The sequence below is a fragment of the Periplaneta americana genome, chromosome 2 (assembly GCF_040183065.1).
Source record: "Periplaneta americana isolate PAMFEO1 chromosome 2, P.americana_PAMFEO1_priV1, whole genome shotgun sequence".
NCBI lineage: Eukaryota > Metazoa > Arthropoda > Insecta > Blattodea > Blattidae > Periplaneta > Periplaneta americana.
Genome location: NC_091118.1, coordinates 183727586 through 183743218, shown reverse-complemented (window position 1 = coordinate 183743218; position 15633 = coordinate 183727586). Strand labels below are relative to the sequence as shown.

The following is a 15633-nucleotide window of genomic DNA, read 5'->3' as shown; positions in this document are numbered from 1 at the left end:
ACTGTAACCACAATTAAAGCAAGAAAACTGCAATGGATTGCGCATGTGCTAAGAGCTGCAGAAGGAAGAAGAGCAAAAGGATTTTCATAGAAACGCCTTTGGGGAAGAGACCAATGAAGGTCAAAAGAATGCTACAGTTTAAAAGAAGTCACTAATGTGAGGAAAATTTATGAAAAAAATCTGCAGGTTACACTTACGGCACAAATACAGGTAAATTATTACTATACTTGTCCACACCTGTGGAGTAACGGTGAGCCTGTCTGGCCGCGAAACTAGGTGGCCCGGGTTCGATTCCCGGTCGGGGCAAGTTACCTGGTTCAGGTTTTTTCCGGGGTTTTCCCTCAACCCAATACGAACAAATGCTGGGTAACTTTCGGTGTTGGACCCCGGACTCATTTCACCGGCATTATCACCTTCATTTCATTCAGACGCTAAATGACCTAGATGTTGACACAGCGTCGTAAAATAACCCAATAAAATTTAAAAAAAAATACTATACTTCAGATCCCTGCACATACAACTTATGTCATAATCATGTATGAAGTATAGTATACTATACTCTCAGGACTCAGGAGGATTCTGTCCTTGGAATATGTAGAGTGCCAAACGCAAAATAAAGGCTAATTCACAATGAAAATTAAACATAACGTAAGCGTTAACTTAAGAATATAAACTTTACGGTAAAATCAAGAAGTCATACTATCATTCACGATGGGAACATAAACATAACCGCAAACATATTTGGTAACCATGGAAACATAACAACGACGCCATTTCCTCATATTTTGTCGTATACTTCAGCGCTCCACGATTGTGTTCCGTTTGCAAATCACGTAAGCATAAGGGCCCATTCACAATGAAAATTAAACATAACCGTAACATAAACACAGAAGTTTGCATGGGATCAGTTCACAGTGATTCACATAAGCATTGACATAAACATTACCGTAAGACGTTAACATGAAAGTTCGCAAACTCCAAACTTTGCAAACAGAACACAATCGTAGAGCGCTGAAGTATAGGACAGAATATGAGGAAATGGCGTCGTTGTTATGTTTCCATGGTTACCAAGTATGTTTGCTGTTATGTTTATGTTCCCATCGTGAATGATGGTATGACTTCTTGATTTTACCGTAGCGTTTATATTCTTAAGTTAACGCTTACGTTATGTTTAATTTTCATTGTGAATGGGCCTTAAACCTTATGCACGTGGGAGAGGGAGCACAACATGCTACGTGAACTCCCTCTCGGTCGCTCGCTAGCTTGGGGAAGGAGTGACGTCATGCACCAGTTTACAGAAGTACATACTGTACATATACGGAGTATATACATTTAAGCTTATTTATTGCTTATTAAAATTGGTTGATTGCACTTTATGTATTCATTGCTGTTGAATGAAACCCTTTTATAAGTGAGAAACCGGAAGTAACTAATCTTATTATCTTACAATTCAGTTTAATAATGATGTACTCTTCTGAAAACAACTGCATCGAAAGTAACAAGTGTGCTTTGGTTTCTTTTCAGTCAATGTCTGTGAGCACGGAGATAGTTTGAAGTTTAATTCTATGCTATTTTTGGCCTTCCTATTGAAAGGAAAAAAAAAATAATTGTTTCCATAAATTCACATACACTTATATTGCACAAAGTTGTTTGCAAATTCTTACTCTCTGCATGAAGCCCGAAGTCCAAGAGGTTGCCCAGCACGGGGATCGTTTTTGGTCCGGGAATCTTCTCCACCAGCTCGATTGTAGCCCGATTCTTGACTCGATAATATGCGAGTAATGCCATTAAACCTACCAAGAGGACACTAAGAACTGTGACCAGCATCCTGTAACAACAATCAACATTGAAAGTCCATTTACAAGAATAAGTTGTCATATGATAATGCAAGAATAATAAACGATGTCGCAGTGGTGATACAGTTTACGCATCTCGTAACAATTTGGTATTGATCGTGCTACGAATGTAGTTCATATTCATGCGTTATCGTTTAGAAGACATACGTAAATTACAGCTAAACTAAATAGGCACATAAAGTACCTATTTCTATATTGTACTGATCATTCTTATATTCCGAAACATTGATATATCTTGACATCAAAAACATTACTTATGATGCGCAAAATTTGAAATAAGAGAATAAGAGAATGCATGGCTTCTCGATCACTTACCTTAGCCAAGACAGACTTTGGAAAGACGGGGAAACATGATCATATTTACGAATATTGCAAATACGAGTATAACGGACGCACGCATTATGCACACGTTGTAGCCTGCTGCTCAAATTTGCATTTAGGTTACTTAATATAGCTAATATCACAAAGTCGAAGTGTGGCATCACGAGTGTTTGTTTGTACAAGAATTAATTTTAGTTTATGAGGAAGAAAGTGCTTCAGTCGTTTTAATGAGTGAATAATAGAAAATATTTTTTTAGAAGTGTGAATCACTTGTTCATTCCATTCCAGGTGACAATCCATATAAATGCCAAGGTTCTTCACAGTCGAGCTGTATGCAATAGTAATATTATTTACAATTATCGGTGACAAATTTTGTTTGTCACATTTCGATCATTGATGTTCTATTAAGATATCCTGCGATTTACTTGCATTTAAATTAAGTCTGTCCGTTTTTGACCATAAGGATATTGAATTCAAGTCATCATTAACTTTAGTTATAGCGTCATTTATGTAGTTAGGTCGAGTATGCAGATAGATTTGTATGTCGTGAGCATAAATATGATGTCGGCAGTATGTTAGATTAGAAGAAATATCATTAATATAAATAGAAAATAATAAAGGTGAAGTTCTCAAGTTACCAGCAATACTGTGAAATGAAACAATTAATAGTCAGCGTTATTTCTGTAGCATTCTGTACATTTCCATTGGCCAAATTCAAGAATATGAAACCATGTATGCAGTACGTATGGTTCTAACAAGAAAGCGCCACTGCACACACAATTGAAAGATGTATACAACGTTTGACTGAGAATTCTTTAAATGCTTTATTCCTAAAAGAAAATCTATAGCTCTTGCGTTCCACAGACCTGAAATCTGCGATAAAATCCCGAGTATAGCATCTTCCGGGAGGGAAGTATAGCTGGAGTTCCGTGTTGTAGATTTACGACTCGTAAAAGAACCGTTCTTTATAGAGGGTCGCAGGTAAAATTTGTGGACCACTTCTCATCCATTCGATTACGACGATGAATAACATCTAACGTAGAAAGCATTGCTAAATAAAATACTACTAATTCTATAGCTGGTACTACTACTGCTGGTACTGTTGTTACTAATTCTACTACTACTGCTACTGCTGCTACTAATGCTGTTACTAATTGTACTACTGCTCCTGCTGTTATTACTTCTACTACTCCTGCTGCTACTAATTCTACTACTGTTACAAGTACTGTCACAAATTCTACTGCTGCTACTGCTGCTGTTACTACTTCTGCTACTGCTGATCCCACTGCTCATACTAATTCTACTACTGCTACTGCCTCTACTTCTGCCGCTACTACTACTTCTACTACTGTCGCTACTACTACTACAACTACTACTACTACCACTACTGCTACTATTAATACTGCTACCATTGATGCTACTACTACTGCCAATACTAGTACTTTTACTACTATTACTACTCCCATTGTCACTACCGCTTCTGTCTACTACTACTACTACTACTACTGCTACTATTAATACTGCTACCATTGATGCTCCTACTACTGCCAATACTAGTGCTTTTACTACTATTACTACTACCACTTTCACTACCGCTTCTGTCTACTACTACTACTACTGCTACTACTATTAATACTGCTACCATTGATGCTACTACTACTGCCAATACTAGTGCTTTTACTACTATTACTACTACCACTTTCACTACCGCTTCTGTCTACTACTACTACTACTGCTACTACTATTAATACTGCTACCATTGATGCTACTACTACTGCCAATACTAGTGCTTTTACTACTATTACTACTACCACTTTCACTACCGCTTCTGTCTACTACTACTACTACTACTACCATTAACAACTAGCTCATCATCTTTGTATTTGATCCGATAACTTAAGTTATTTATATTCAATTTATGAAACAAAGTCAAGAGAAAAATGATTATCAATGGCACAGGAAATAAGAGTGCCACGAGAAAGTCTGTCTTGACAACGTATCTGTCCTACACAAATCCCATTTGTGTTTATCGGCATGCAGATAGTATACAGGGTGGATGGTATCTTCTGCACCAGAATGAAACTGGTAATAGGTGATGAGAAATTTGAAAAATCTAAATAAGTTTTTTTTTCTAACATTCACCGTTTTAGAGTAAATCGTTATGTTTCTTTAAAGCATTTGGCAACATCACGGCTACTGCAATAACTTTACTCTGCAATGAGCGGCCTGCACTCCTTACCTTCCCCACCTCCTCTGCTTTACTCAGTCGTTGACGGGCTATAGTGCGCTACGTTGCAAGATTTACTTTAACGGTTTTCGCAATTATTTAATTTAAATTCATAGTTAAACGGTTTGATTTGCAATATATATATATATATATATATATATATAAAGATTCAAGACATTAACTGTTCTGATTATTTTTACCTATCTGCTTGTATAGCAATCAGCCATTTCTCTCGGGCCATTACCGCAATAGAGCGCTGCAAACATTGGACACAGACTATTTCTTTCCTGCTTAACGGTGCTTCATCCAAGAAAAAGGGTAATAAAAGTATCGTTACATTTAATGTGTGGAATCACCTCTTAAAGTTTGATTCATCGGTCCCTTCCCACCTGTATTATTTTGTATTATTTTTTGGGTAGTGATATAAGTTGCATACTTCAACAAATGCTTCGGGAATTAAACGAGATAAGCAAGTCAACAGGCCTGGAAATGAACTTCAGTAAGACACAACTTATGACCAACAAAGCACCAATACCAATCAAACTCGAAGGAACTGAACTGAACTATGTGGATGAATATATATATATATATATATATATATATATATATATATATTTTATACCTAGGACAATTAGTTTCACTCACCAGCAGGATGGAAAAAGAAATCAAAAGAAGAGTGACGCAAGCGTGGAAAGCCTTCTGGGCATTAATCTAAATTCATACTACAAAACAAGTCACTAAATAGGAACCTCAGACTCCAAGCACTCACCACCTGTATCTTTCCAATCCTTTTGTACGGCTGCCAAACGTGGGCCCTCACAGCTAGACAGAAAAACACCCTAGCAGTATGCCAAAAGGGAATGGAGAGGAAAATACTCGGCATATCTTTGAAGGACAGGATTAACAACAAGAGGTTGCAAGAAATCCCATCCTCCAAGAACATAGTTCATGAAGCGGCAAGGATAAAATGGAGATGGGGAGGACATGTGGCAAGGCTGCAGGGGAATAGATGGGCGCAAATAACAACTACTTGGGACCCTTACCAAGGAAAGAGAAGACCGGGAAGGCCGAGAGTCAGATGGGCTGACTCCTTCAGGCAGCAGATCGGAACACACTGGAGCAGGGGTAGGAGAGGATGGAAGGAGCTAGGACGACAGCTAGTTGAGTAGAGACAACGCATCCCAAGAACAAAGTGATACATATCCTAATATGTTAATTTAGTGCGAATTAAACGTAGACCAATGAGTAGGAACTGAATTCACATGAATGACAAAGCCTAAATATTCTAATGTGATAACTAACGTGCAGAACAGACTAACAGCAATGAGTACAATCCTAAATGACAAAAGTGTTGAATATCTTAGTTATAATTAAGTGACAAAGTGTTAATATTTAGTCATAATTGTCGATGTGTAGTACACAACTCCTCCCACGTGGACTAGCTCGACACGTGAGCAAAACGGAGTCAGAGCTTTCCCTCTTGCAGGAGGCCTTAGTCCTTCTAAGGAACACTAATAGGCTATTTCATTCATTTAATTTCATTTCATTCATTTCATTCATTCATTCATAAGTTGCATAATTTTTCATTTAAAGTTTTCTTTTATTTCTTTTATATTTATTTGGATTCGGTGTACAATACCGGTGGCCGACATGGAAAACTAATGCGATGCTTTTGTCGCTTGACTTCAGATGCGTCGACAAAAGACGTTTTTTAGTTTAACCTAGACTCACTACGAGCGCTGTTCCTCGACCAAAAATTGATCTCCATCTTGAGGGTGAGTACCATGTGACTACAATATGTTTACATCACGATTCCGCCTAATTTGAAATAACATAGAAGGTTATTCAGTATTATTGAATGTGTTAGGAGTAAGTGCGTATTAATTTAATCAATAGTGTGTGTGTATATAGTGTTTATATAGTTTAAATGAATCGTTCTCCTGTGATATACAGTACGTGAAATCACAGTGTAGGCCTACTACTGTGCTACATATGAGGCCTATACAAATAGTGTTTATATAGTATTTTAATCATATTTCTTTGTTATAAGTGAAACCATCGTGTGGTCTTACGCTGCATACAACTGTACAAATAGTGTTCTTTTATCATTTATTTTCATCGTACTACTATATAAATTCCGTACGTGGAATCATGGTGCATAGTTGTGCCGCATACGAATCGACGTAAGAAGGATTCGGAAATTTCTTTTCACAAGTAAGTCAGTTACATATATTGTATTAGGATATTGTAAAATGACTGAGAACATTAGTACATATTTATTGTGTTAATAGAAGAGAATGTTTTATAGGAGTAAGCGCAAACTTTCTTTTTAGGTTTCCATTGCAAAAGCCTGAGCTTCTCAGTAAATGGTTATCTGCTGTTAAACGCGATAAATTTATACCATCAATTCACCACCAGTATTGCTTTGCACAAGAAGATAGTTAGACAGCATCTCTCTAAATCAATTTTATATATAAATAAATAGGTGAGTACAAAATAAATCTGGTTAAGTATTTTCATACTATCTAAATATGGCCTAGTTACAATATTTTGACATTCTTGCACATATTCGATTTAGTAATAACAGTTGATGCATTTCCTTGTTTATTGAAATATTTATTACTAGCCGTACCCGTGCGCTCCGCTGCACCTGTTAGAAATAAATATAAAGTAATTAAATAATTAAAATAGGACGTTTGATCCAGGGAACATTCGTGTTTGATATAAGGATAAATCGTTTAATTGTTACTTGATTTAAATTGTATTTAAACAATTAAAATGCGATCATTTTGATCATGTTTCCTATTTGTTATTACATGCAACTATGGTTTAATGAAGATTGACGTATCATTTATTTTTAATGTGTAAACTTTATATTACTATATGTTTCCATTGAATTATGGTAATAACTTAATTTTAACCATTGTTTTCTACATCTTCAGTAAATGGTGCTTGGCCCACTATGGTTCTGAACCCTTCAAATAACTTAAATAGTGATACAGCATATAACTTATAGTGGTATTTAATTATATTTCTTTCTTTCGAAAATGTAAGAATTCACGATGTACCATTGCCATGGAATGAATAAATGTGTTTTTTTTCCTACTCAAAAAATTTATATTTTGCACATAGCAGTTATTGCAGGAACAACAACGCTATAATCTGAGGCGGCGGTGAAAATGTATTATATTGTTATTTTAAAAGTCTTGTATATCCTTAAATATCTGTCCTATCAAAATTTTGCACAGAATTAAACTCATCAGAAATCATTTTTAAAGAAACTTTTGTTATGTAACGTTTTTCACAAAAATCAATAATAAGGGAGATATTTCGATTTATTTAATTCAGGTCCCCTTATAACCCCCCTTTTAAATAACGTATTTTGAATGTCATATAGCCTAAAATCTAAGTTATGACGAACTTAATTTATATTCCAATTTTCATCGAAATCCGTTCAACCATTATCGCGTGAAAAGGTAACAAACATCCAGATAGACAAGACAGACAGACATACAAACAAAAATTAAAAAAAAAAAAAAAGCGATTTTCGGTTTCAGGATGGTTAATTATAGGCCTACATGTTAACACCAATTATTTTTGGAAAATCGAAAATTACCAGAAAAATTTTGGCTACAGATTTATTATTAGTATAGATTAGGCCTAAGCAAAAAGCACACAGTGTGCAAGATTAAGTTAATGTCCTAACTTGATTAATTAAATATTTCAGGAACCCCATCGGTACAGATTATAAATATGAATAGGCCTAATCACGAAGACAATAATTTTTAATTGACAGTTTTAGCATAACAGTTGTTGTTCACAAAGATAACGATTACTGACTGACAGTTCCAGTTTCTTCAATTATTTGCTTTGTAGACTACTACAGGAATGCAGGTGATTACTTTTCACTGTTTATATTTGTTTTTATCCTTGTTACTCTTTTAGCTTATATTTGGTTGTTTTTTATGCTATAGTAATAAATCTTACGTTAGTGTCTTTTTGCGGTTCCGTTCTATCAGCATTACTTTTCGTCCGCTATTTTTCACGACCGCAAGATTCACACAATGTGCCAGATTATTTTAAAATGTTCTCACTCGGTTATTGAAATATATTTCAGGAAGCCCATCCTACGGATATGATGAATTATGTAAATATAAATACGCCCAAGTCACAAAGACGACGAAGATTATTGACTGACAGTTGCAGGATTAATATCTTTGGTTATTTGATGTTATACCACAACAATGCAGGTATTTACGTTTTACTATTTATATTTGTCTTTATCCTTGTTACTCTTAGGCTTATGTTTGGTTGTTTTTTTTTTTTGTTGTATAGTAATAAATCTTAGTTTGTTTTACGATTGCGTTCTATCAGCATTGCTTTCCGTCCGCCTCAAGATGGCGGCGCGCGATCGCTTCAATTTGGGTCCAGTCGTATCTTCCGCGCAGCTGGCAGTCCCAGTGTGGGGACTTGGCTTCGACAGTAGATGTCTGCACGGGCCGAAATTCTTAGGCCCGGCCCGAGCTGAACCAGAACCGAACTCCAACCGAAATCCGAAGATTAGCAGATAAAGCAGAGGCTAGAGATCACATGGGTCAGGAACAGTTGCGAGAGATATCACTCCAGCAGGAGAATGAGAAAGATTAATCTACCACTCTCCCACGTAAAACAAATAACACTGCGTAACAAATTTTAACTTTTATTTTTGCGCTGGGCATGTTTTCTATATAATTTGAGCCTCCTGCATACGATTATGACAATAAAAACAGTTGTTGGTTACAGTTTTCGAGAAATTTTTGAATTTATATCTATCCAAACTACTATTTTATATGACAGTGTCGACCTGGTTGGTGAGTTGGTATAGCGCTGGCCTTCTATGCCCAAGGTTGCGGGTTCGATCCCGGGCCAGGTCGATGGCATTTAAGTGTGCTTAAATGCGACAGGCTCATGTCAGTAGATTTACTGGCATGTAAAAGAACTCTTGCGGGACAAAATTCCCGCACATCCGGCGACGCTTATATAACCTCCGCAGTTGCGAGCGTCGTTAAATAAAACATAACATTTTTTTATATGACAATGAGGTTAAATAGTCACTGCTCAGAAGATTACTGCTTTCTTCTTCTGCATTTTCTTTTATCTGGGCATCAGGTAAATAACGAGATAAAGTTAAACAGTAGTCTGCTAGCATATTGGTACTGCACTGTTCTTGGTATCTTTTTTCCTTAGTTGAAATTTCTTGATGAAAGCGCTCACCATGTTCATCACTGAAATCGTCACAATTCTCGGGGAAGAAGTCAAGATGGAAGTGAATTAAGTGAATTTTCAGGCACATGTTACAACCCTAGTTTCATTCGCCAACAGTAAATTTTGCACAATTTCCTTCCAACAAAGATTCGAAGTGATTGTCCTCCATTATTTCTCTAATTTGTGGTCTATTGAAAACTCCCTCTTTTTTATTTTAGAGTCACTAATAGCAGGAAATTTTTCCTGGACAAATTTAAATCCTTCAGTTTTATGATTCATCCCTTTAACAAAATTCTTTATTAACCCTATGTGAAGGGGGTAAAATTACTTTACTTTGATGTACAAGGGATTCATATACAATATATTTCTTCCCTGGCTGTAGTGATTGTCGTTTTATTTTATAATGCTTATCTCGAGCGCGACTGTTCCATTCCCACAGAAAGCAGCAAAATATTGTGTAGCCTAATTGCATTCCAAGAAACAATGCTACAACCTTCAAATCCGCATATATAAACTATTCGTAATTTTAATATTACCATTAAAGCACACTTTAAAGAAATAAACCTCTTACACAGAATACTAACACCACATAAATTTCCTGGTAAACTGAAGCGATTTCATATAGCGAATCTGTTTCTCCCTCTCCAAATGAAATCGAAAAGGGCAATAAAACAATTTTCGCTTCTAGAAGCCGTTTTGAAAAGGTGGTCTCTATTGCAAAATATAAACTACAGGACAGTCATTAAAGCTCACAGTGAAATAAATGCACATCTCAAGTAAAATCAGGTAAACTCAAGCAAATTCATACCGCGAACCTGTTTCCTCTCTTCCAAATAGAGTCGTAAAAGGTTAATAAAACAATTTCCGATTCTACAAGTGATTCTAACATGGTGGCCTACTTGTATTAATATTGTTTTCGCATAATGGATCGTCATATTTGTAAAACAAAGTAGTTACGCACCAAATGCGGTGATTTTTTAAATACAATGCATATAACATTAATGAAGAGGTGGAAAAATTCAAATATCTTGGAGCAACAGTAACAAATATAAATGACATTCCGGAGGAAATTAAACGCAGAATAAATATGGGAAATGCGTGTTATTATTCGCTTGAGAAGCTCTTATCATCCAGTCTGCTGTCCAAAAATCTGAAAGTTAGATTTATGAAACAGTTATATTACCGGTTCTTCTGTATGGTTGTGAAACTTGGACTCTCACTCTGAGAGAGGAACATAGGTTAAGGGTGTTTGAGAATAAGGTGCTTAGGAAAATATTTGGGGCTAAGCGGGATGAAGTTACAGGAGAATGGAGAAAGTTACACAACACAGAACTGCACGCATTGTATTCTTCACCTAACATAATTAGGAACTTAAAATCCAGACGTTTGAGATGGGCAGGGCATGTAGCACGTATGGGCGAATCCAGAAATGCATATAGAGTGTTAGTTGGGAGACCGGAGGGAAAAAGACCTTTAGGGGGGCGAGACGTAGATGGGAGGATAATATTAAAATGGATTTGAGGGAGGTGGGGTGTGATGATAAAGACTGGATTAATCTTGCACAGGATAGGGACCGATGGCGGGCTTATGTGAGGGCGGCAATGAACCTTCGGGTTCCTTAAAAGCCATTTGTAAGTAAGTAAGTAATAACATTAATGATATTGTGCATCTCGCAAACCCGAACTGGTAGAACATTTTGCTTGTTATTTTTTAATTCAGGAGGTCGAGATTAGTCAGAATTTGTTAGTCTTAACTCTAGCGAGAAGTGGCTGTTGTCCAGTGTAACCAATTCTCTGTGTCAATGACAAGTCGAACTAAACAATAACTTACGATACCGGTACCCTGCTGTTCTGGATGAGTTCGGGTGTACATCTAATTGTGTAGGCTATGCATTTTTTAAATACTATGGTAAACTAGGTAGTTATTGACCAGTATACGGTGATTGACCGCTTCCTTTTTTCAAGTATATTGTAAATAAACCACGATCATGATTTCACTTTTTACTGCATAAACCTCTAGTAACAACCCTTATTTGTGGTTAGTTGTCGCTGTTCATCCCACTGAGTTAGTGTCTGTTGTCTGAGAGGACTGAAATCGATTGGAAATGCAACTGAACGTAAACAAGTGCAAGTAACTAGAGTAATTGCTAAGAATAATGCACACAATAATTTATTTATTCTGCAAAGAATACATAAATTCTGGTGCTCGTTTTTACACTCATAATGTGAGAAAAGGTATAGGCCTAAGGTTTCCGTCCACAGAATATTATTTTGTAAAAGTTTTTATATGACATAAAATACCCGTGGTCAATCACTATAAAATGAATGTCCGCAAACTACAGTGATTGGTCGTTTATAAATTATTTGTTAGAATAACGACCAATTTGCTCCAATTGTATACAGTATATGTTATCGGTTAAATGATGGGGATTTTTACAGGACTGATACTATATTATAATGCCTAAGCCAGGTAAAGTGCATTATACAGAGGAAGCTTTACGAAATGATATAGAACCTGTCCGCAGTGGAATTGGTTTAAATGAAGCTGCCAAGAAGTTTGGTGTCCTGAAAGCAACCATAGCGTCCAGAAACAAACAGGCCTATCCTGTTGAAGGAAAAGTGTTCTTTGGTCCTCGCCCAGTGCTGGGTGAAGCCATTTGTAATAACATCAGAGAAATGACACACACTTGCTTCTGATAAGGCACAAAAGAGAAAAATGGAAGAAGAGGCAAGAGAAGAAAGGAAGCGAATAAGAGATGAAAGAAAAGGCAGCGAGAAGAGTTCTTTTTTATTTATTTATAAAAATTTTTTAACTTGGTTATTTAACGACACTGTATCAACTACGAGATTGTTTAGCGTCGATGGGATTGATGCTCGTGAGATGGTATTTGGCGAGATGAGGCCGAGAATTCGTTATAGATTACCTGACATTTGCCTTACGGTTGGGCAAAACCTCGGAAAAAACCCAACCAGGTAATCAGCCCACGCGGGAATTGAACCTGCGTCCGAACGAAACTTCGGATCGGCAGGCAAACACCATAGCCGACAGAGCTACGCCGGTGGCAAAGAGTTCTTAATGAGAAAGATCAGAACAAGAGAAACGAAACAGACAAGAAAAAAGTGGAAACTGTGAAAATGTGTTGTTCAATCACTAATAAGTGAGTATTCAATAACTGTGCAGTAGAAGGTCAATAACTGTAAAAGTGGACTTGTTGTGTTTATTTAATTTACCTTTGCATTAAAATTTATTTTTTTCTTTTATTTATTGATTTTGATTTGTTTCTGAATCTTCACTTGACCCAATGCCTTTAAATTTCTCTCAATAAGTTACCACTGTTTTCCGCTATTTCATTGTTTTATTATTCATTAGCTTAAGTGGTCAATCACTATACAGTTTACCCTATATATTTCGCGGAAAAGTATGATTTGCGTTTCTTTAAGGGCCGAGTCCGACAAGCATAAGTGACTTTCAACCCGTGCCCCTGCGGACCTCAAACCTACAATGCACTATACACTAAGCACGCCACAATAGAGTAAAAGCATATCGGGTATCACATAGTCTACAGACGACTGATTAATGATCACTCTCCAAATGTAATTCAACTTCACGATTCTGTGTCACACGCCACTTCAAGTCTGTGGTACACAACTGCTGGTGTATTATCTTATTTAAAATTAGCAGAACTGTTAAGAAAAAGGTACAGAAATAAAGTATGTTGTAATATAGCACGTAATGTACGTTCTTTGATATGCATAAATGTAACTTACTTGAGGATGTGAATTCTGCAAGTGTCCAGGCAGAAGTAGTGTGTACGGCTTGTGTGCAAGGTCGTCAACTACCCAAAATTGCTTGCGTGCAAAGTCGATTGCCAGAAAATATACAACTTCTTGTTTTTTCCCCCTCCAGTCAACAGTTTATACTTACGCAATCAATATCCAGAGTCCAAATATACAAACATTGTCTCATGAATATATTACATAACATTTTCCCTCGCCCTCATTGGCAATTATTGCAACAAATACATACGTGTTAAGTTACAAGGAGATACGAAACGACTACAAATTTTACATATTCTTCGGAAAAAGAAATGCCCAAATGCGCAGCGAACTCGCGTATAATTAATTATTACTCATTTTTTTATGCTCTGGATTTCGGCGCATCCCAGAATTGTATTGGAGTGAAATTCAAAAGAGGAGGAACCAAGATCCACTTGTGCAGAAACGAAAATAGCTACTGATCCTAACAGGTTACGTCCTCAATGGTGTGTTGGGTTTAAGATTACCAGGTTCAATCCCAGCCGAGGACGACAGGTTTTAAAAACAATAAAATTGATATCACGGCTTCAAATGTAAATGAAGTAAAGTGGTACGGCACTTGTCATAGATGTAAGACTCTTAAAAGAATTCTGATCTTATAGAGGGTTATAGGAAAAATTCATCAACCACTTCTCACAATTATGCGAAGACTTGGGTACAGGAGCCATTGAATAAGACTGGAATAAAACTCAGGTGCTGGAGATTAGGGATGAGGGGCCAAGAACTGCAGTGTGAAAGTCACGTTTGTGAGGATTAGATGTGGAGTGTGACACAGTTTTCCCGTGACAGCTCCGGAAATTCGCTGTGACAGTAGCGATTCTGTCACAGTGCGATTTTTGTTTTTGGATGATTATTGGCTATCACATAACTTATACGTACATGAGTCGCCATCGGTATGAATCACATATCGGTCGAATCTGTCGTCATCGCTATCAATCACGTATCGGTCGCATTTGTCGCCATCGGTATGACTCACACATCGGTCGAATCTGTAGCCATCGCCCTGAATCACATATCGGTCGGATCTATCCCCATCGCTCTGAGTCACATATCGGTCGAGTCTATCGTCATCACTATGAATCACATATCGGTCGGATCTATCGCCATCGCTCTGAAGCACATATCGGTCGAATCTATCGTCATCGCCCTGAATCACATATCGGTCGGATCTATCCCCATCGCTCTGAGTCACATATCGGTCGAGTCTATCGTCATCACTATGAATCACATATCGGTCGCATTTGTCGCCATCGCTCTGAATCACATATCGGTCGAATCTATCGTCATCACTATGAATCACATATCGGTCGGATCTATCGTCATCGCTATGAATCACATATCGGTCGGATCTATCGCCTTCGCTCTGAATCACATATCGGTCGAATCTATCGTCATCGATATGAATTACATATCGGTCGAATCTATCGTCATCGCTATGAATCACATATCGGTCGCATTTTCGCCATCGCTCTCAATCACATATCGGTCGAATCTATCGCCATCGCTATGAATCACATATGGGTCGGATCTATCGTCATCGCTCTGAATCACAAATCGGTCGGATCTATCGCCATCGCTCTGAATCACATATCGGTCGAATCTAGCGTCATCGCTATGAATCACATATCGCTCGGATCTATCGTCATCGCTCTGAATCACATATCGGTCGGATCTATCGCCATCTTTATGAGTCATATATCGGTCGAATATATCGCCATCGCTATGAATCACATATCAGTCGAATCTGTCTCCATCGGTATGAATCACATATCGGTCGAATTTGTCACCATAGCTATGAATAACATATCGATCGGATCTGTCGCTCTCACTGTGAATGACGCATCAGTAAGAAATGGCGATTTCTCGGAGTTGAGGTTTTGGAACTACATATTTACAGTTGAAACAAGTGACAATCCTGTCACAGCAAAGAAATCATAGGTCTTTAAGTCACACCCCACAACTAGTGAGAATACGTCTATATCTGTCTATTGGATTTCTGTGTCTCTGTGAACATGTAACATTTCTACTTTCGTAGCTAAGTTTCTGATTATAGGTACTACTTTAGTATTGTAAACCCCAACTTTCAGATTTTGATAGCAGACTAGATGACAGAAGCTTCTCATCCGAATAATAACAGGCATTTTCCATATTTATTCTGCGTTTAATTTCC

At 37.2% G+C, this 15633-nt stretch overlaps 1 protein-coding gene across 1 annotated transcript in view; it reads right to left on the bottom strand.

The window, feature by feature from the left end:
- The window catches only part of LOC138695213 (cytochrome P450 4C1-like), a 47623-nt gene extending 34107 nt beyond the window's left edge, over positions 1-13516 (bottom strand). The window contains exons 1-2 of the mRNA XM_069819673.1: positions 13416-13516; positions 1665-1828 (exon numbers count right to left, since the gene is read on the bottom strand). Of these exons, the coding sequence (XP_069675774.1) occupies positions 1665-1827 (163 nt within the window). The 5' untranslated portion in view covers position 1828; positions 13416-13516. The remainder of the gene's footprint in view (positions 1-1664; positions 1829-13415) is intronic.
- Positions 13517-15633: the final 2117 nt, after the last annotated feature.